The following is a 22,666-nucleotide window of genomic DNA, read 5'->3' on the forward strand; positions in this document are numbered from 1 at the left end:
ATATAGCATTCAAGCACATTTTTAAAATAAAAAAAGTGGGAATAGGTAAGTGTGAGAGAAAATAGCAGCAAGGTAGCTAGACAACCAGAACTGAACTGCAGGTCACAGGAAAGAGGATTATAGAGGTGCACCCAGATGTGGAACGGAGGGGCATGCCTACCCGAACTGACGCTCCCAAAGTCAACCCCCAGGCAGGCAGCTACATCTCCAGTTCACACTTGATCTCCACATGGCTGCTCCTAACTTACCACACACACACACTCTCTACCATTTTCAGGGCTGTTTAAAATGACAACTTTTAAAAGACTGTTACTTCACAGATTGAAGGGCCAATTGTCAGCTGAAAAAAGGCTGGGAAGGGACATTCTCTATCTGAATAGCCCGTAATTGTAAACGTAATGTAGCAGCTACAAATCGCCATCTGGAAAACTTCTATTTTACACTCCACCCCCAGCCCCCAAGCACTATGCAGCAAGCAGAGTGTCACTGGCAAACACTTTCCAACTGGGTTTTGTTTGGTTTTTGGTGAGGGGAGTCCTTTAGCATTTGTAAAGAATATTTGTAAAGGCAAGAAAGTATTCTAGAGGCATAATATATTTACTGTGAAGTTTGGGATATTAGCCAACAAGAGCTTATGCAATTTACAGGGTTTAATATGAAGCCTGGCTTCACTGGGTCCCAGCCCAACAAACTGTCTTGAATGCCAGTGTTCAGCTCTGAAACATGTGAGGTAATAAAAGAATGTCTCAGAGAATGCACAGAGCGCCTTTCACTAACCACAAACAGCCAACCACGTCTGAGGTTATGAGAATGCATCTCCAGATCAGAAGTTGTGGCTCATAGAATCATTTGATCTCCTGGCTCTAAAAGCTAAAAGTTTAGTAAGTTGCAACTGGAAGTCTGCTTTAAAAGAGGCAAATGAATGATGCCATCTTCAAAAACTCTGAATTTACATAATATTTCAGAGAAGCCAGTCAAGGCTTGTTTATTTTCCCATTATATTATTTCTATCAGACACTCTTTCAAACTATAGCTGCCAGTTAATTTCCTGAGCTTTCGTTTGAATATCTTACATAGCCTGCTGCAACAAAAAGGGTTGTTTTGGAAATTTTAGTTTAAGTGATGATTTACACACACAGGGTTGGTACTGATGATACAGTCCCTGCCCTTGCAATTGAAAAAGGACATGCTGAGAGTGTGTCCTTCACGACGTGCTGACAACCTTCCAGCACAGCTCTTTATTGCATGAGGGGGTGGTTGGGTGGCTGAGCACCCAAACGGTTCCTCTATTGTGCTCCAAATGCATGCTTTAAAAGCCGCCTCTCCCCCCCCACACACACAGTGCAATAAATATACGTGCTGGGAGGGCATCAGGATGTCTGTAAAGGACATTCCCATAGGTGCACTCTCCAAATGTTTCTTTCCTAATTCCATATGCCGATGAGGTATTGTCCAAATTAGCTCAATAGCATTTTTTAAAAAAGGAGAGTAATAGTCTGACCTGCAAAATGTTATGTTGGTCACCGACAGAGCAGTTTTAGAATCACACCCTACATTTCTATAAGATAAGCACTGAAAGCAGCCAAAACATATAGCGCATGTTTACAGTGTAGATGGAAGAGCCATATAGAATTTGATTTCATCAAAGCATCTCAAAGAACAGAGGGGTTTACTGTGGGACATCATCAGATCTAATCTTTCCATCTGCCAACTTTTCTGGCTTGAGAGAAAACCACCAGAAAATGGTCATTGATACAGTTTTCATTCTAAATGAATTTAATTCTAAATAAGTAGAATTTAATCTCAAAAATCTGCAACTCCCACACAACTTTTCCAGCAAGTTTCTTTGAGGACTCCCAACTGATATAAGTGGGATTATACCACAGTAAGAAACCAAGAAGCACAATGCTGCTTTAGTATTTTCTGTTGAAGTACCTCAGTGAAAAAGCTGACAACAAACAAGAGAAGAGTAGAGTATAATAAAATCAAACATCGGTCAGGCCAAAGGCCTGTTGACGTAAACAGGTCTTCAAGATGGTGATAGAACATCATTAGGGAGAGTGTTGACAGATCAGGAGCAGACGTACTCCTCTGATGGCAGGACTAGAATGAGTGGCTTCACAATACAAGCAAACAGATTTAAGCCAGATAGTAGGAGACATTTCTTAACTGTAACAGCTGTTCAGCATTGGAACCAGTCTGCCCGGCGCAGTGGTGGACTGGTTTTGGAGGTTTTCAAACAAAGGCTGGATGGCCCTCTGTCAGAGATACTGCAGATTCTTGTACTAAGCAGAGGGTTGGACTAGAAGACTCCAAAGTCCCTTCCAGCTAGGGTTGCCAGCTCTGATTAAAGCTATTCCTGGAGGTTTTACAGACAGGGCTCCCCCCCACCCCCGAATCCACTCCTGATTGGAGTGTGCCAGTCCACATCTTCGCTGGATTTAACCCGACCTCCCTGCAGGCTATCAGGGACCAGGCCAGACAGGGCTTTGTTTTTCTCCAAAGGGAGGCTGCGAATTCTGGCTTAGCCTGAGTTATGTCCGGGGTAAAAAAAAACCCTCTATTTCCAGCAGCTTTTTGTTTATGGAGGTGCTGCTGACTATGTGAAGGAGGTGCTGATGGCTATGCGAATGCTCCATCTAATCCCTCGAATTAAAATGCCTCAAATCTGCTGCAAAGCAGATTCGCTCTTCAGATACCCCAGGCATAGAGCCATGTGTGAAAAACCTCCTGGAGATCTTTTTTTCATTATCCCCCACACCCCTGCCCAACATTTTTCACAGTATTAAGCCATTAAAATCTCAATGATTGTTTTGAAAAGTCACTTGGAGATTAATGCCAATTTCTAGTGATTCCAGGTCAGGAGTGTAGGGAGTCTGGTGGCGGCCCATGTGCAGCTGCCGCCACAGGCCCCTGGCCCCGCCCCCATGCCTGAAGTCAGACGCAGGGGCCCAGCTAACCACACCCCCACATCCAATGTCAGACACGGGGGTGTGGTCTCCCTCCCAAATGGGGCCGCGCAGGCCCGTTTGTAAGGAAGATCGACTCATGCTGCGTTGGGCAGTGCAGGATGGAGCAACTCTTCCTGCCTTTAAGGCAGGGAGAGTCACTCCGCCCATGCTGCCAATGCAGTGTGGGCCAATTCAGGTTCCAAACGGGTCTGTGCAGCCCTGTTTGGGACCGAAATAACGCCCATGTCTGATGTCAGATGTGGGGCATGTCTGGGGCCATGCTCGCGGCCCCTGATTAGTGATAGCCTGGGTTCTTTGAACTCGTTTGCCCAATGGTGGCTTTGTCCCTGCTCCAGGTCAATCTTGGAGGGCTGGCAAGCCTTCTTTTAGATCTATAGTTCTATGATCTGAGCGTTTTAGAGCCTGGGCACAACAATAAAGAAGACTTCTCACATGGGAAAGAAGGCTTCTCACCAAATGTCTCCATCTGACCTGGAAAGATCTTTTGATTTCAGCAGTCCTTTGATGTTTGATTTCATTACATCTGACTCTTCTCTTGTTTGTTGTCAGTTTATTAACCTGCTTTCCAAAGGGAAGAAGGGTTACAAAATCACCATGTCTGTGTGTGCATCTGTGCATTCTCCTCTAATAACTTGTGGTTGAATTCCTTTACAAAACAAATTCACATCATATGGGAAAGGCTCCTAAAGGACCCTGATGGGGGTATTTTCTGTCAATTCACCATGTTGTTTCAAGATGGTGGTCACTCCAATTATAGTTAACATCCCTTTGTAACCCATGTGCTGAATACAATCCAAATTCACAGCACATATCTAAGAGGAGAACCTAGTAAGAGCCACCATGTTAAAAGAAGTGGAAAGTAGGCTTCGCTCATTGTACTTAAGATGACTTCATTTGTAATCTGTTTTCCCATGTCTGCTTTAATGCTCTTGTTTTTATTTGATGGTTTTTAATCTGTTATGTAAACTTAACAACATTTACATTTTACCCTTCTTCCAAGGAGCTCAGGGTGGCGTGCAAGGTTGTCTCCCACATTTGATCCCAACAACCCTGTGATGTAACATAGGCTGCGAGATGGCAACTAGCTAAAGGTCATTCAGTGAGCTCTAAGGCAAGTACATATTTTTGTTTTTTTTATTCATAATTTACTCTCTGGCTGAGCGAAGATTTTAATTTGGGTTTCCCCTCTGTTAGTATGATACTCTAAGCACTACACCACACTGCCTCTCATAATGTATGTAAACCACCGTGAGTGTTTTAAGCTGAAATAAATGTTAAAAACAAGCATACCAGTTTTTAAGATTTCTCTCTTCATTGGCTAACATACTGCACAACACAATGCCAGCATTTCTGATCCACTGGGCTGCTGGACATGTGACTTGTCAGCCCCAATGGTGTTGCACAAGAGCACATGCAGGCATTTGAGTCATGCTACTTCCATGTTTCTAATGGAAGGAATGCAATGCTGGTACAGGTGCACACACATAGTTGCATGAGCATGTTCTTGTTCAACAGCATTGGGGTTGGCCTCCAGGTGCAGCAGCCCCAGTGGGTCATAAATGCCGACATTGTGTCATGCAGCATGTCGGCCACTGTTAATAGCTTCCTAAACAATTCAGGTAAATAGAGTCTGTTTAGACCGTGAGCCTCTTTGGAACAGGGAACCATTTTCTGAATCCTTTTGCTGTTTAGACTGTCAAATGTGATATATGAATACAGAAGTTTAGATCAGAGTACTGAATTTTCAGCAATATGTTTGGTACTCAAATGAAAGTAAAAATTCTATCTCTGTAATGTGAAGACTGCTGCATATTTTTTTTTTTACCTGATAGTGATGATTTGTCCAAAGTCCAGTTCATAATTATTTACTTGGGCAATGAAAATAGCTGCTACTGCTTCATAAAGCGCAGTCCCATCCATATTGATTGTGGCCCCCACAGGGAGCACAAATCTGGCAATCCTCCTATCCACGTGATTATTCTCTAACAAGCACTTGAAGGTTATAGGCAAAGTGGCTGAACTGCAAGAACAAAGATAAGCAAAGACTAATTTTAGCAAAACAATCAGGTCTAGAAAACTGCTTTATTCTAAAAAGAGAGTGAAACTTAAGATTCACATGATTCTGAAGCAGTTACCATGTTTTGTGTTGGTAGCAAAATCCTGGATGCATGGTGTGAGTATGACCATACAGATTTCTAGCATAGGAAGCAAAAAGCTTACAAATGCCTATTAATTATATTAGTTAAAGTAAAAGTAAAGTTGCTTATGCTGTGTGGAGATGATCTAGAGAATGTTTAGCACATTTAATTCCTATAATATAGAAAGCTAGCTATGGAAAACGTGTTATTCTATATCTTTGTTGCCTCACAAAAATAACCTCGCAGCATTGTCTGTTGCCAAAGGAAGAACATGTTTATTCTGATCTCGGGACAGCTTATTCTTGGAAGCCTCCTTTTGCATTAACTGTGCCTTTTGCATTAATTGTGCACCTTGTTATATGCTACAGTTCTCCTTAAAACATGTTCTGCTTTATGCACGTCAGCTTAGCATCAATATGTGAGATAGTCAAGGTTGCCTCCTATGCAAACAATCAGAATGTTGCCCAGTATGAACAGCATTCACAAAGAGTATCGTAGCATGAATAATAGTAGCAAATGCTGCACAATGCAATGTCAGTGTTTCTGATTCAGCAGAGCTGCTGTATACATTAAAGGCGGCCCCAGCAGTGCTGTGCAAGAGTGCACTTGTGCAACTACTTAAAACAGCATGCACATAGTTGCACAGTACTATTTTCATTGGAAACAATGGAAACAGTGCAACACAAGAGCCTGTATACTGTTTTGGATAGCTGGGTAAGTGTACTCTTGTACAAAACTACTGGAGCTGCCTTTTACATGTACAGCAGCTTAGCAGGTTGGAGTTGCTGATGTTGCATTGCACAGCATGTTAGCCAATATCTCTAGACAGTTTAGACAGTATAGAAGTTAGTGATTGGTATTATATTTTACAAAGTCACAATAAAAAGTCACAATAGCAACAGAGGAAAGACCTTGAACTCAGTCACCATCCTGTACATATGAAAACTCACTTTATATTGCAATTGGGTTGCAATTGGGTTGGAGAGGAGAGCTGGTCTTGTGGTAGCAAGCATGAGTTGTCCCTGTGGCTAAGCAGGGTCTGCCCTGGTTGCATATGAATGGGAGACTTGATGTCTGAGCACTGCAAGATATTCCCCTCAGGGGATGAAGCCGCTCTGGGAAGAGCAGAAGGTTTCAAGTTCCCTCCCTGGCTTCTCCAAGATAGGGCTGAGAGAGATTCCTGCCTGCAACCTTGGAGAAGCCGCTGCCAGTCTGTGAAGTATGGGTGTGCACGGAACCGCAGAGCTGCGGTCCGGCACTGTGGGGTGGGTTCCTTTAAGGGCGGGGGAGGGTTTACTTACCCCTCCCGCCGCTTTCCCCCCTCCAGCGCTCGTATTTCTTGTAATAATTGGGGCGGCAGGATACCTCCCTGCCGCCCCTTCTCCCTCTTCAATGCAAAAGGCTTGCCGGAGCAAAAGGCTTGCCGGAGCCTTTTGCATTGAAGAGGGAGAAGGGGTGGCAGGGAGGTATCCTGCCGCCCCAATTATTACAAGAAATACGAGCGCTGGAGGGGGGAAAGCGGCAGGAGGGGTAAGTAAACCCTCCCCTGCCCTTAAAAGAACCCCCAACATCCAAACCGAACCAGCCAGGTCCGGACCGGTCCGGACAGTCTGGAGGCCTTTAGAATGGCCTCCGGACCAGTCCGGACCCATCCCTACTGTGAAGACAATACTGAGCTAGATAGACCAATGGTCTGACTCAGTATATGGCAGTTTCCTATGTTCCTATGTAGACCATAAGAATGGACTAGGGAGTCTATCTATAGCATGCCATTCTAACTGCCCATTCCTCATCTCGGTTAGTGAAGTTTACTGGCAGTCCTGTATTGCTAAGGATGCAGCTCCTGATGAAGAAGATTCGGAGGATTGCTGAAAATTGCATCCCTCTTCATGTGACAGAAAACCATGTTGCACCCATGTAGTGTTAGTCTGGGTATAGCCCACTGCTGGGTTTTCCAAGACCATCTGCACAAAAAGATAGTGTTTCTCGCAGAGTCAGTTCTGAACATAGCCAGTACTCAGAAGCAATAAGCTGACCAACAAAAACAACAGGCAAGAAAAGCCAGCTTTTTGCAAATTCAACTGACCTTTCAAGTGTACTGTGTTTATCTTTCATTCATTCTGCATTTCTTTGTGCAGTTCAGATAATTAGCTGAAGAAAACTTGCTGCAGGTGGTCACTATCTGGAATGTATCAAAGAACACTAGTGTTGTCTTTCAGGATTTATTCTCTTATCACATGTATTATGACCTAATGATAAAGGGGAAGCCAGACTGAAATGTCTATAGATAATCAGATTCTGCAAGTTGCTTAAACCTAGCACTTGGCTGCTCCATAAGATTAACTGAAAATTATGTCTTTAGCATGAGCATTGTGTAATGGCCTTTCCGCATGTATTGTTTAACCAAGGTATAGAAAATTTAACACATGTATAGAAAATGTAATGCCATGATCCAAAAATAATTACAAGTACATGTTAAGTTGCCCAGCATTCATTTATCTCTGTATACCAAAACAAATGGTTCCAGTTGCAAAGTAATTACTTATCCTCTATAAGTAATTGAACAGGAAGCAACTTTAACTGAGAAACAAGAGTTTGATATTTATTACTTCCTAAGCATAGGCTAAGAAAATAATAAACAGGCTAACAGAGAGAAGGAGAACCTCACAGTTTGAATTTAAGTCAGCAAGTAAAGAGCAGACAACTGTGACTCCATGCCCAAGCCAGTACATAAATACATTCAAACATAGACCAGCATGCCTTAGATCAAGAACAGAGACAACGTCTATAGCAAATCCCAACACTACCCTTCTTATAGTCTTGTTTTTTAAATCATGAGTCCCAGCGCCTCTCAAAAATTCTGGAATTGTCCTCGGGCTAGAGGCTTTGCAAGAATGTCTGCCACCATCTGCTCTGTGGTAGCGTATTTTAGCTGGATCACATTTTTGTCTTGTCTCTCACAAAGTATATTTAGTGAATATACTTAGTGAAGTATATTTAGTGAACAAAATTTATGTTTGCTCCTTTGTCTAGTTTTGTCACTCTGTGAGACTACAGCTCTGGTTATCCTCACACGTGGTAATTGGTGTTGGTTCAATTATCTCAAAGTCCAGTAGGAGTCTATAATGCAACCATACAACCTCTTGACAAGCTACATATTCTGCCTTGGTTGAAGAGTGGGTGACAATGGAGTGTTTCTTATCCATCCAAGAAATTACTCCTCCTCCATAAAAGAATATATTCCAAGTGTTTCTGTTTGATTCTATCCTCTTGGTCTTCAGCCCAGTTGGCATCCATATAATCTACCAGTCTCGGTTGTTTACTGGCAGGTAGAAGCCACCTAATGGCGCAGCGGGGAAATGACTTGACTAGCAAGCTAGAGGTTGCCAATTCGAATCCCTGATGGTATGTTTCTTAGACTAGGGGAAACACCTATATTTGGCAGCAGTGATACAGGAAGATGCTGAAAGGCTTCATCTCATTCTGCATGGGAGATGACAATGGTAAACCCCTACCAAAGAAAACCACAGGGCTCTGTGGTCGCCAGCAGTCAACACCGACTCGAAGGCACACTTTACCTTTAGCAGCAATTCTAAACTTGTTGTGCCTTTTAGATATTGCCCAATCCTTTTAACTGCTCTCTCTGTTGGTGAGGTCACTTTTCTGCACAAAATCCCAATCGCTGCTGCAGTGTCTGGTCACAAAACATTTAACATATGTTTCCAATTCCCATTCCTTATTAATTATTATCTTCCAATGGTTCACTGTATTCCCTTTCTCCCCCCCCCCCAAAAAATCCACTTCCATTGGAGTATTTATTCGCTTCTATCAAGTCAAAACATTCAATTAAGTCTGCAATTTTGTTTTTGATTTAAACTTCCATCTTTTCACCTTTTTACTTGAATTCCAAGATAAGAGATTTCTTCCAGATCTTTAATTTCCAATTCTCTACTTAAACTTTTCACTAACTCATCATGATCTGTCTTATCTTGATGGCATACTATCAGGTCATCCACGTATATGAGAATGTATGTCCACCTTCCATCTCTGAGCTTTGTATACAAGCAGGGACCAGCTTTTCCTTGCTTGAATCCTTCCCTTAGAAGCAGTTGGTTTAATTTTTCATTCCGAGCTCTGGCAGCTTGTTTTAGTCCATATACGCATTTCTGAAGCTTACAGATCAGTGCTTCTTTTTCTGGCTCCTCAAAACCTAGTTGTTGTTTAATGTATATGTCCTCTTTGATGTCATCATATAGAAATGCTGTCTTAACATCATATACATACATTATGTATATGACATAATAACATAAAAGCAATAGCAATCTATAGCTAAAAAAAACACTGTAGCTAATAAAACACTGTAGAATTATTAAATCTATAACTGCAGGGTATAAGATCTAAGCAATTGTTGGAAGTGAAGGACTATGCACTGTCTCTTGTCTCAATAACAGTGGAGGACAGACTAGTGAGTCAGAGGGCTAGAGGGACAAGATACTGGTCATCCCTTCTCTACTGCTCTGACACTATCCCTTTGGAATGTAGATTGCTACTCTCAGGGACACTTCCTTCCTTCCAGCCACTTCCTCCCTCCCTTCTCTTCCTGTTCCTTCTACATTGCAACATGCAAGCTCCTCTCCCCTGCACCACGTGTGGAGAGATGCAGAATCCATCTGCATCCAGCTACCTAGCTAGATTAGAGATCCTAACTCCTCACTTTCCTATCTAGAATGGAGTTCTTTAATAAATACCATATATATTGATTTGAAACTATGAACTGGCTCCAAGTTACTTTACTCTCAGCATACACGCATGCCTAACCAAATTCCGCTGTGTTGTGCTTCTGTGCATTCTGCTATAATGAAAAAGGGATTCTCTTACCAGAGAGAATTCCCAACAGCAATGAGGCTATGAACCTGTGTCATAATTAAAATCTAATCTAACCAGATACAATACTGTATAATTATTGATAAAAGCTGATTATGAGAGACTGTACTAAAATGATACTAAATTATGATTATGAGATTTATAATACAAGTGAATTACAAATTAGTGTGATAAAATGATAAAAGCACGAAGCACGAGATTAAACTTTTATACTATACTATAAGAATAAACTATAACAGCTAAAAAATATAAAACTGAATAGTCAGGAAATTCATGTAGTACTGTAGAGGGGCTGCATAGCTGTGAGCTGCTATCCCTCTGAGCAGGGCCTGGTAGCTGTCAGGGCCTGGTGAATCCTGTACGTTGCTACACAGAACTTGGAAGCATTATACATGATGGCAGGATCTGCATCTGAAAGCAGCAACAAGGTATAGAAATGGCTCGGATGACCAGGGTACTTAAGAAGTAGTGACAGGATGAGATTGGCATGACTGTCTCTATAGAAGAGGCAGTTGAGGAGGATGTGCACTGTGGTTTCAACCCGCCCAGTGTCACATGGGGTTATTCTCTCCATAACTGGGGTCTTTCTATACCTGCCTTCTAATATAGCAGAGGGGAGGGCAAGGGTGAAGGCTGTTCTGTGATTTGGGACTTCTAGCTGAGTCAGGTAGGCGGCGGAGGAGGCAAAGTATCTGAGACTTTCTGAAATGAGGAAGTTTGGAGCCCTGGCTAGGTCAGTTTGGGGCTCTATGTCCGCTATCCTCTGTTTGATAGCTATTTTTGCCTGGTCATAGCCCAAAGCAAGTAGGAGAGGGAGGGAGGAACCCAGGGTCAATATTTTAGTCTGAATGGTCTGCTTCCAGGAGGATTGAAATTTATCTTACAGTGTTGGGCGGGGGCAGACCCTGAGGGTTGAAATATAGTTTATGCCAGTAGTTGAGAATGGCCATCCACATTCCGGCCTCCACCTTCATCATGCCTGTTTCCAGCCGCAGGGTAGTGTTTGAGACACAGCGTGGCACATGAAGGGCTGCTCTCAGAAATTTGGATGGCATCTGTTCCAGTGGGGCAAAGGTGGAAGAGGGGCCCAGTTGGGCACTGTAGAGGAGTTGGGCCAGCAACTTAGTTTCAAACAATTTGAGTGCTGTGAGGAAATACTGACATCCTCTTGTCCGAATAAATTTTAGAATAGTGGAGGAGCTTCTCTGTGCAGTGAGGGCAACATGGTCGCTGTGGGCTTTTCTTAAGCCAGAGACATGTAAAACCACCCCCAGGTATTTGAAACTGATGATCTGTTCGACCTTATGGCCACCTATACTCCAGGGACAGGACTTGGGTCTTCTGGCGAAAACCATAACTTTAGTTTTTTGATGGTTAATTTCAAGTTGGTTGTTCTTGTAGCATTGAGCTAAAACTGCCAGATCTCTTCTGAGATCAATGGGGGCCGTTGAAAGAATTGTAGCATTGTCTGCATAGAGCAAGGTGGAAATGCATCTTTCTGCCAGCTTGGGGGGGGGGGGCAAAAGTCTGGGCTATTGAGGTGGTTCACAATGCCATTGATGTAGAAGTTGAATAGGAGCAAGGCCAGAATGCAGTCCTGTTTGACTCCCTTCTGGGTCAGGACAGGGTTCTTAAGGTGCCCTTGAAGGTAGCACCTTACCTTGAGGGACGTGTCTGCATGGAGGATATGAATCAGGCAGAGGAGGCGTTTGTTGGTTGGTTGAGGTTTCCAGCTTCTCCCATAGTTTGACTCAGGAGATGGAGTCAAATGTGGCCCTAAGGTCACATGAAAGCTGTGTAGAGAGACGCTGAGTTATTGGTGGAATATTTTTCAATGAGGTGTTAAAGCATCAGGCATTGATGCTTCAAGCTGCTGCATGAAAGCTGTGTAGCATGAGGTTGAGTTATTGATGAAATATTTTCAATGAGGTGTTAAAGCATCAGACATTGATCAGTCATGGATCTTCCCTCCCAAAAGCCAGCTTGCTCCTCTGCAAGATTTTCTTGATCGAGCCAGTCCCTGAGTTTCCAGTGCAGATAGTGTTGAGCAAACTGATGGATCTGTAGTTGGCGGGGTTGTTCTTTCTGCCCTTTTTGAATATAGGGACTATGATCATGCCTTGGGAATACCACCATGTGAATAAATGAAAGTGAAAAGCAAGGCCAAGGCTGGGGCCCACCACTCTATGTTGTTTTTTATAGCTTTGGAGGGATAAGTTCCTCCCCTGGGGCCTTCCCCATTCTCAACTGGGTGATAAGATTCTCAAACTCAGCAGACACAGGAGGCCACGTGGGCAGGTCCCCTATATTTGGGAAGTGGGGCAATTTCATTAGCGGGGTCTTCGTACAGATTCTGGAAGTGTTTTCCCCAGGTCCCTGATAATATCTGGATATCTAGGTGCTCCAAGCCGTTGCTGGTGGAGTTGACCGTGACATGCCAGAAGTGTATTCTGCAAATAAGTTGTAGTCATTACAGCTTCTCCCCAGTATTTGTTTTCCAGAGCTGAATCAAGAAGCATACTTCTAGACATTTCAATCAAAGTTCTGTTCTTTCTCTCTTCCACTCCATTTTCTTCTGCAGTATAAGGTAATGTTCTCTCATGTTTAATTCCTCATTCTTTTAAGTATTGCTCAGTATCTTTCCCAATATATTCCTCACCATTATCAGTGTGCAAAGATTTTCTTCCAGATTTGTTGCTTACTCTAGCCACATATTCTTTAAGTTTCAGCAACACTTCAGTTTGAAGTCAAATGCATTGAATTTGTTAAAGCAAAAGCAACAAGGGGCACATTTTCACAGAATGGCAATCCAATGAGTTTTTGAATTCCGCAGTTTAGGCTTGCTGTTAGCCTTTAAGAGCACCCTAAAGACTTACTTGTTTGGCCTGGCCTTCCAAGGTTTTTAAATTGTTTTTAAGTATTTTAATTGGTTTTAAATTGTGTTAAAATTGTTTTTATATTATAATTAAGTGTGTTTTAAATGATGTTTGTTTTTATGTTTTTTAAACTAGTTGTGCCTCTGGATGGGGCAGTTTATAAATGTAATAAATAAATAATAATTTTCTCTTTGAGTAAGTAAGTGTAAGTATAGTGAGAAAAATCATCTATGAAAGTCAGGAAATGGAGATTATTTCCTGGTGTCTTTACTGGGAAGGGCCCACAAATATCACTGTGAAACAAATCCAAAATCTCATTGGGTTGCCTTTCTGTGAATATGTGCACCTTGTTGCTTTTACTTTAACCAATTCAAAGCATTTGACTTCAAATTTGCATGGTCTAACTTGTAGGTTTCTTGCCACTTGTTCTTTTACTAATTTTGAAATGCATTCCTAAACACAGGCTAGAGCCGATCTTAAAGACTACATGGAGGTGGGGGTGGCGAAGAATTTTTTTTTCTCCACTTCCATTGTATCTGCTCAATGCAGATCAGCAGAGCTGTTCCATGTTGCCAACTCATTGCTTCACACATACCCCCTGTAATGAGGGAGGAACCATCTACAGCCTCTTGTAACCAATTTGCATATCACTTTGCAGATAAAGTTAATCTCATCCATACCAATTTGGACTCTAGGTTTTTGGCAGTTCTACCAGATGTGTCTCGAATATCATCTGGTCTTATTGTGTTGGATTCTTTTCAGTTAGAGCAGCTTGAGGATGTGAACAAGATCCTAGGCAGTGTGCAAGCAATATCATGCACTCTGGAGCCTTGCCCTTCATGGCTGATAAAATCTGCCAGGGAGAGTACAGGCAGATGTGAGGTTATAATCAATGCTTTATTAAGGGAGGGCAAGATACCATCGTGCCTCACAGAGGTGATGGTAAGACCACTGTTAAAAGAGCCCTCTCTTAATCCATCCAACATGGACAACTACAGACCTGTTAAACCTTCCCTTTTTGGACAAGGAGACAGAGTATGTGGTGGCCTCTTAGCTGCAAAGGGTCTTGGATGATACGGATTATTTGGACCCCTTTCAGTCTGGCTTCCATTCTGGGTAGGAGACTGAAGCTTCCTTGGTTGCCTTAGTGGATTACCTACACTGGAAGCTTGACGAGGGAGTGTTTTTATTGTTAAATTTATTTATTTATTGTTACATTTATATACTGCCTTTCATTAAAACAATCCCAAGGTGGTTAACACAAAAATTAAAACAAGACTATAAAAATTACACAATTAAAATATAAGTTAAAATAAAAACATAGATCTGACTAAAAAGATTTAAAACATAAGATAACCATACATGTTTCTCTGTTGGTTCTGCTGGACCTCTCAGCAACATTTGATACCATCAACCATGGTATCCTTCTGGACTGCCTCTCGAGTGTGGGGACTGGAGGCACTCTTTTGGTATGGGTTCAGTCCTTTCTTAGAAGGAGGGTTCAGAAAGTGGTGCTAGGGGACAATTGCTCTACTTCTTAACCCCTGATCTATGGGGTCCTGCAGGATTCAGTTTTGTCCCTCATGCTGTTTAACTTCTACATGAAACCACTGGGAGAAGTCATTCGGAACTTGGACTGAGTGTCATTCAGAACTTGGACTGAGTGGATGTCACTCAGCTCTATCTCTCCTTATTATCTGATCCTAGGGAGGTAGTAGATGTCCTGAATCAGGTGCTGGGGGCAGTGATTTGCTGGATGCCGGTTAGTAAACTGAGATTGAATCAAGACAAGATGGAGGTGCTGTTGATTAGTAGGAAAGCTGATTGGGTTGAGAAAATTCAACTTGTTCTGGATGGGGTTGCACTTAGGGGCGTACAAATGAATTTCGGTCAAATCGGGGGTGATTTGCAGATTGAACTCAAAATCAAATCACTCTCACAATAGAGGGTCCAATTCAGGATCAAGGAGAATCACCCCTGATTTGACCCAAATCGATTTGGGTAATTTTAATGCCATTTCGAGGCCTGTTTTGCTGGAAAAACAGGCCTCAAAATAGCACTTCTTTCCGAGGAGAGCTGGTCTACCCACTGGGATCAGTAGGTAGACCAGCCCTCCAAGATGGGCTGCCACACTATGTCCAGAGCAGAGGGCTGGTCTACTCTTTGATCCCAGTTGGTAGCTCTCCTGTTTTTCCGGGGAGAGCTGGTCCACCAGTTGGAATTTATGGGTAGACCAACCCTCTGCACTGGACTTGGCATGTCCAATCACCTTAGAGGACTGATCTACCTGGTAGACCAGTCCTCCAAGGTGGGCTGATGTGCTAAATCCAGAGTGGAGAGCTGGTCTATAGTCTCCATTAGAGTTTTTTTGAAAGCAAAGTAAAAACGTAGCTTTTAACCCAGGCTTTTAGATAATTGTGCTATTTTCTTCTTGCTGTTGATCAGTATGCTGTGTTTTATATGTTTTTATGGTGTACATTTTAAATGGATTTGTAGATTTAATATTTATATTGTTTTATTGATTTAATTCATTTGTATTGTTTTAACTATATTGTCAACCACTTTGAGATTGTCTTAATGAAAGGTGATATACAAATTTAACAAAAGATAAAATAAAAATAAATAAATTGTGGGAAGCACATCGTATGGAGCAGCATTTATCAGAGCTATCCCACATTCTTTGCAAAGTCCCATTGTCTCACCAATTGTTCCTGGGTCAATTGGATTGTCTATCATTGTGTGTGTCACTGTCCCACATTTTAGAATCCAGGGGTCAGAAGACTTGGATTTAGGGACCTTGCAGCATTAGGACCCAAGGGAAAGGAATCTGGGGCAAGGAAACTGGAACGAAGAAGAAGAACTGGTTAAAATTTAAGAAAGACTGTTCTAATATTTCATTCATTGCATCAAGTGCATAATACCTGGATGATGTGGCCAGAGCAATAAGCAAGGCTTGAAGAATCCCTCTGATGAAGACAATGGGGTTCTTCTTGGTGATGAAGAAATACATCATTGGCAGAATGAAAAGTCCATGTACTACCAGGCCACAAACCACAGTAATGGCATAAAAGCCTAGCTTCTTCCCAATGGCTGATGGATCATCCATTTCCAAAATCTTGCCCGCAATAAGGAACACTATTCCAAATGGAAAGTACCTGAGGAAACAGAAAGATATATTGAATATGAAAAAGCAAATCCACCACACAAAAACCGAAATAAGTGAACATGTAGGTAAAACACACACTCCAGTGAAACCAGCCATGTAATACTACCTCCTCTGTAACAGTGGCTAATTCCAGAAGTTTCAAGCTCTAACTGCAGATAAAATGGAAGACCCACGATTAGTCTCCAGATGTTGTTGTTTTTAAATAGTGAAATATATTCTTGGGGGTGGGGCTGCAAATTTGATTGCAGCAGTGTTGCAGGGCATGCGAGTGTGTGTGTGTGCATGCATGCTTAACCTCTTCCCTATACATCATTTTTGTGATCAAATTTAGATCTCCATGCTGCTTTTTCACCCATAGGGAGGGAAAATATTTTTTCATATTTACTATGAACTTTTTCCCCTGTGGAAAAGCAGCTGTGCAGTTGTTTTTAGTTGCACAGAGAAAGGGCACTTCCTTTTGTGTTGTTGTTGTTGGTGGTGTTGTGATCAAATTTGCATTCCAAGGAGGATACATTACAGTACAACAAACAAAATCAGGAGAATAATTGAAGAAAATCACAAGAATCTCACATCACATGCAGCTGGCTTTTAGAAAAGTGATTTTGAAATGGTGTTCTTGGGAACCTTAGGGTTCTTCAGAAACCTATCAGGATTTCCTCGGTAATATGGCAGACAAGCTTCCTTGAAAGTCAGCTTGCCTTTCATTACCACATCTCCATCTGCATCCAAGTGTTGGCTGTACTCTAGGTCTTACTCTCAGTTCATGCAAGTCAGCAGTATGGTCTGGACACCGACTTGCATTCATTTAGTGTACACCTGCTGGAGTATGTTCCAAAATATCCCTCAATACACTGGAGTTGCAAGGCAGACATGAAGAAACTCCTTGGCAGATGAATCGATGCTGTGATTCAAGAGGGCCCCAGGTAGAAAACTTGGGACATGACATTAATTTAGTGCTTGAATTCCAATTCATAACATCCAACAAAGCAAAGTTTAAGGCAGGTCTGTCCTGTCCACTAGGCAGACCTAGGCTCCTAGAGCACTGATATACTGCACAGATGAAAGAATGTAAAATGTAACACTGCACCCTGCTCCCCAGAGGGCCTGCAAATTCTGGACCGCAAAATACACAGTCTTCTTATATAATGAAGGAGGTTATATATAGCTGATTATGGCTAGTTAGGTTATTTCTTAAGTTGTTTTGTATTGTTGTAACTACTGGTCATAGACCAAAATAAACTAAACTGAACTGACCACAGTTGTCTTTGCTCATTGCATGTCAGCCTCCAACAAACAGCTAGTAGGGATGTTCATGAATTGATTTTTTCAATTTGATTTGTACCTGAATCGAATCACCTCCAATTTGTCTGGTTCTGAATATGCCCCCCTGAATCACCCCAGATTTGAATCAATTCAGGGCAAAAAAGGGGTTTTGGGGGCAAAAGAGTAAAGTGGGTGGTAGTGCCCAATGGGTGGAAGCTACCACCCCAATTTCAAAGAAATTGGGAGAAGGGGTGATTAATTTTTTTAAGTTGGTATGTCTTTAAGATTTTTCCCATAGGGAATAATGGGGATTTCAGCAGACTTATAGCTCCACGTGGGGGGCACCAGGGTGGCCCAGAGCGGGTTGTGGTGGGTGGTAGTGCCCAATGGGTGCAAGGAAGTGTTATGAACACCCCAAAATATTAATACAAATATAGGCCTGTGTCTGATTTATTTTAAGAGTTCAATTCAATGTCTGAACTGGAGGTGAATCTCATGACTGCCTGGTCAATGATTTGTAGAGGCAGGATGAACCTGGCATTGTGTTGTTAAGATGGGATATGCAAGGGAACAATGGAGCCAGGTCTGAATGCTGAATGCTGCAATCCATATGCTAATACCACTGGCTACCAAGGTGGCTGTGGACGGGTTGGCCAGACCTGTTGAGTTCCTCCTTCCATTGTCAGTAATGGCCCTGTAAGGCCCAAGTGATTAAGCTCAATTGCTGTCTATAGAAATTCAATATAGCCAAATGTATACAGAGATAATGCTTGTAGACTTTAATTCTCACCTCACTAATGCTACAAGTCTCACACACATGTATGTTACTTTAAATATTCTCTTGTTTTCAATTGCAAGCAAAACACTGGATAAAGGTACATAAGAAATAGTGGAATGAATGTCTCACACCAAATGGGGCCAATTCCACAATCCCCTTACTAATTCTTGACTTCTTAACACCTTCTGGGGGCTAGACTGCCAAGATGTAATTTGCAGCATCTTAAGATGCAGATTCCCCCCCCCCTTCCTGAACGCGCAGTTTACAGGAGAAGAGTCAAATCTCTCTCTGGACTAGCTGATATCCTGAATAATTAAGATTTTATTCAGAAGGTGGAAGTTGACACCTGTTTGGACATACAGGAAAAGAGGAGATTTTTGAATAGATCCTATTCAAGGATCAAAGAGAAAAATGGCTATAAGAATGAGGCTTGAGACAGAGAGTTCAGCAGTTCTGTGCCTACGGGCATTCTGCTCACATGCTAGGAGTTCGGTGCCTACGGGCATTCTGCTCACACGCTAGCATTCTTGTGCCTACAACAAGATTTGCCCACACGCTTTCCCAGAGTTTGCTGCACAGCTGCAGGGGCTAAGCAGGAACTCTGCCCGTGCTCAGAGGCTATGACCCTCACTGCGCAGTGAGAAGTCAAGGCTCCCCAGCCATGGAGCTCTCAGCTATGATCTGAAGCAACTGCACAACTCCTGTCTCCGCCAGCGCCTCACTGCTTCAGCTGAAGTGATTCTCTCCAGCCTCCAGCCTCGGATCCTGGTAATATGCTACAAACTTTGGGAATTCCCTTCATCTTTTCCTCTTCTCCTGCTCCCTTCCCCTTTTCCCTTCTACTAATCTCTGATCTCCCCCAAAACCTTATCAACCCGCAGCCTTCCCCCCCCTTTCTTTTTCCGCCTGTATCTAAACTGTACTAGACTCTAAGAAGATTTAATTACACACACTTAAATTTAGTTAGGCACACTGGGTGGAATATTGGTACTGGCTAGATATTCTGTTTTAATACTGTTAGCAATTCTGCTTGCTAGGTTGTTGTTAAGCCTTTTATGTTCAATAAAGCCCATTGAACCCTTTTAGGAGTGGTTTGATCTCCTTTCCTCTTGCGCCCAGATCACACACAGGTCACCATATAAAGAACTTGATGACATTGTGGGCCAGACCTGATTTTGTATACTAGCTAATGAGCATATTTGGTGTACAAATCAGGCCTGGTCTTTAACAGAAGCTACCACCTATATTTCAAAGAAATTGGGCAAAGGGGTGTTGTTGTTGTTTTTGAAGTTGGCATGTCTTTGTGGCAGATTTGGGGCAGAAAAGGGGTTTTGGGGGCAGAAGAGTGGATCAGGTGGTAGTTGCCCAATGGGTGCCTGCTCCAACCCAGATTTCCTACCAGAGAATCTACTCTCAGAAGAATACCTCAGACATTGAAAACAACAAAACCCAGTGCCCCATGGGCTTGTCATTTTGTGCATGGTTGGCACCCTATGTGCACTACACCACAACCTGCTCTGGGCCACCCTTGTGCCCCCCAAGTGGAGTTATGAGGCTGCTCAAATTCCCCATTATTTCCTATGGGAAAAGGCTTAAAGATGCATGAAACTCAAAAAGATTTTAAAAACCACCCCTTTTACCAATTTATTTGAAATCTGGCTGGTAGCTTCCTTGCACCCACTAGGCACTACCACCCACCCCAATCCACTCTGGGTCAACCTGGTGCCCCACACGTGAAGTTATAAGGCTGCTGAAATCCCTATTATTCCCTATGGGAAAAAGCTTAAAGAAACTTTTTAAAAAATCACTTCTTTGCCCAGTTTCTTTGAAATTTGAGTGGTGGCTTCCACCCATTGGGCACTACCACCCAAACCACTTTGGCTACATAATGGAGGTCTGAATCTCTGAAATTTTCAGGTCTGAATCTGGGGTGATTGGTTTTGTACCCAAATCAATTCGCATATCCCTAACTAGCCTCATAAGGTGCACTTCCTCTCTTGACTGTGAATTGCATGCATCAGCATTCATTTCCAAGAAGAAATGGTCTCAGATTGGATTTCTAGATTAACAGCAGCAACAGCAGCATCTTATCTGAAATGTTAGAGTTTTGCCCCCATAACAGACTGAGAACTCTCTTCCACTATATCCTCAAACCAGTGTGGGCTCGTCATTCGCTCATCATCCATGTGGCCTGGTCATTTGACCTCATGATTGAGCAGCCTATGAAGCTCAAGTTAAAGCCGGAACTCTGCACTTGGTTGGGGTGTGTTTGTGTGCCAAAGTCAAACTTCACTTGGGATGCCAAAAGACCTAGAGCAGGCTCTGATTTAAAGACACCCATTTTCAGACAGGACATACAAGTCCTGTCCAGGGGTGCATCTAGGTAATTTTGAAGCCTAGACCTGAAGAGACTTGGCTTTGGAGGCTCCCCCACCCCCGCTTGACAGCCTGGGGGGCAAGTTAATTTTTTAAAAAGCTTTTAACTGTCTGCCAGTATGCAGCGGGGATAGCCACTCGAGGGGAGACCAAGACTGGGGAGGTAGCAGCGACAAGAGCTCCCTCCCTGAGCCTACCTGCCTCCCAAATGACAGATTAGGCCATTTTGGGCCTCTGTGCATGCATGTACATGCGTGTGCACGCAGAGAGCCCCTAAATGGGCCCAAAACAGTTTGATCTGTCATCAGATCAGGCCATTTTTGACCCATTTTGGGCCTCTGTGCATGCACAGAGAGGCTCTAAATGGGCTAGAAATGGCCCAATCTGTTATTTGGGAGACAGGTGGGCTCAGGGAGGGAGCTCTTGCCGCCACCTTCACCTTGAGTGGCTGTCCCTGCCGCATAGTGGTGGATGGTTAAAAGTGTTTTAAGCCTGAGACAGGAGGCCATGCACCTAATCCCCAAGGTCTGTGGCTAAATCCGCCTCTGTTCCTGTCCATCCTATTGAAAGCCTTTGATAACCCTTCATTCCCTTAATGTGTGTAGTCCTATTTCACTGCTGATTACAGCTCTACTGAAAGATACTTTACTTACCACACAGCAACAGCCACTATCTTCATGACAGATTCATTTAAGCACTGGCAGAAACTAACCAAGGGAACACCACTGCTTCCCATCCTGCCCAGCATTATTCCTGCAAACAGATAACATCGTTGTTTAATTTTAATCACCTTCATAGGGATTTCTATAATATATGGTGCTGGAGAAGACTTTTGAGGATACCATGGACAGCCAGGAAAACAAACAAATGGATCATAGAACAAATCAAACCAGAATTTTCACTTGAGGCACAATGACCAGGCTCAAACTATCATACTTCAGACACATTATGCGAAACCCAGCTCCCTTGAGAAGTCCATAATGCTGGAAAACATTGAAGGAAAGAGAAGAGGACGACCAGCAGCAAGATGGATGGACTCAATTACAACAGCGATTAATGCACCAGTGAGAGAGCTTAAAAGCCAAGTTGAAGACAGATCATCCTGGAGAGAATCTATCTATGTAGTCGCTAAGAGTTGACACCGACTTGATGGCACTTAATCATCAAAATCAATAATATATTACACCCCTAGTGCATAAACCTCAAATCTGTATTGCCAGATGGGTTATGGGCATCGGTAATGAGACATGTCAGTGTGCACAAACTCTACTGGAGCTAATTTGGAAAAAATTACCACCAGGTAGTGGGTGAATAGTTAAATACACACCATGTATGTATGTATGTATGTATGTATACACACACATACACAAACACTTATACAGTATTAAATATAGTGTGTGTGTGTGTGTGTGTGTGTGTGTGTGTGTGTGTGTGTATTATACAAAACAAACTGAATCCTCTCATCAAAACCCATTTGCTCTCAAAAAAATGTGCATAAAATTAGTAAATATTTTTTATATTTTCTGAATTGGTTACTCCCTTCTTGAGCCCAAAATTGAGGACCTAAACTCAGGGTCACAAACTGCTTCTTTCCACACTGTAGCTGTGGACCTCCCACCTTCTGAACCCCCACATCCTATGAGTAGCAAAAAAATAAATAAACCCAGGTTGTTCTAGTAAGAACTAATCTGCCTACTTTCATTTCACTATCCCTACAACTGGACTAAATTTGGTTCAAATTGGTTAGCCAGTCCACAAGTTAGACCTCTTGTGCCTCAAATGTCTATGCGTCCACCATCTTGGATCAGGTGGATGGTGTAATTACAAACTACACCATTGAGGTGTCCCTATGTGTCACTCACTACAACTGTACCTTATTTGGTTCAAATCAGTGAGACAGTCCACAAGTTAGCCCACTTGTGCCTCAAAAGTTCATGCGTCCACCTTCTTGGATCGGGGTGGGTGACATCATCAGAAAATATGCCATTGGGGCATCCCTACAGCTTCCCTACATCCCTACAAATTTGTCCCTACAGCTGTAGCAAATTTGGTTCAAATCAGATAGGTGGTTCACAAGTTAGTCCACTTGTATCTCAAACGTTTATGCATCTGCCATCTTGAATTGGGGTGGATAACATCATCACAAACTATGCTATTGAGGTGTCCCGGTGTGTCACTCACTACAACTTTACCTAATTTGTCTCAAATTGGTT

At 42.7% G+C, this 22,666-nt stretch overlaps 1 protein-coding gene across 2 annotated transcripts in view; it reads right to left on the reverse strand.

The window, feature by feature from the left end:
* The window catches only part of SLC1A7 (solute carrier family 1 member 7), a 114,382-nt gene that overhangs the window by 23,242 nt on the left and 68,474 nt on the right, over positions 1–22,666 (reverse strand). For both annotated transcript variants that reach the window (XM_053248397.1, XM_053248396.1), the window contains 3 exons: positions 21,107–21,206; positions 15,792–16,025; positions 4,798–4,992 (listed from right to left, as the gene is read on the reverse strand). In XM_053248397.1, the coding sequence (XP_053104372.1) occupies positions 4,798–4,992; positions 15,792–16,025; positions 21,107–21,206 (529 nt within the window). The remainder of the gene's footprint in view (positions 1–4,797; positions 4,993–15,791; positions 16,026–21,106; positions 21,207–22,666) is intronic.

The sequence above is a fragment of the Hemicordylus capensis genome, chromosome 4, assembly GCF_027244095.1.
Source record: "Hemicordylus capensis ecotype Gifberg chromosome 4, rHemCap1.1.pri, whole genome shotgun sequence".
In the NCBI taxonomy this organism is placed as follows: Eukaryota; Metazoa; Chordata; class Lepidosauria; order Squamata; family Cordylidae; genus Hemicordylus; species Hemicordylus capensis.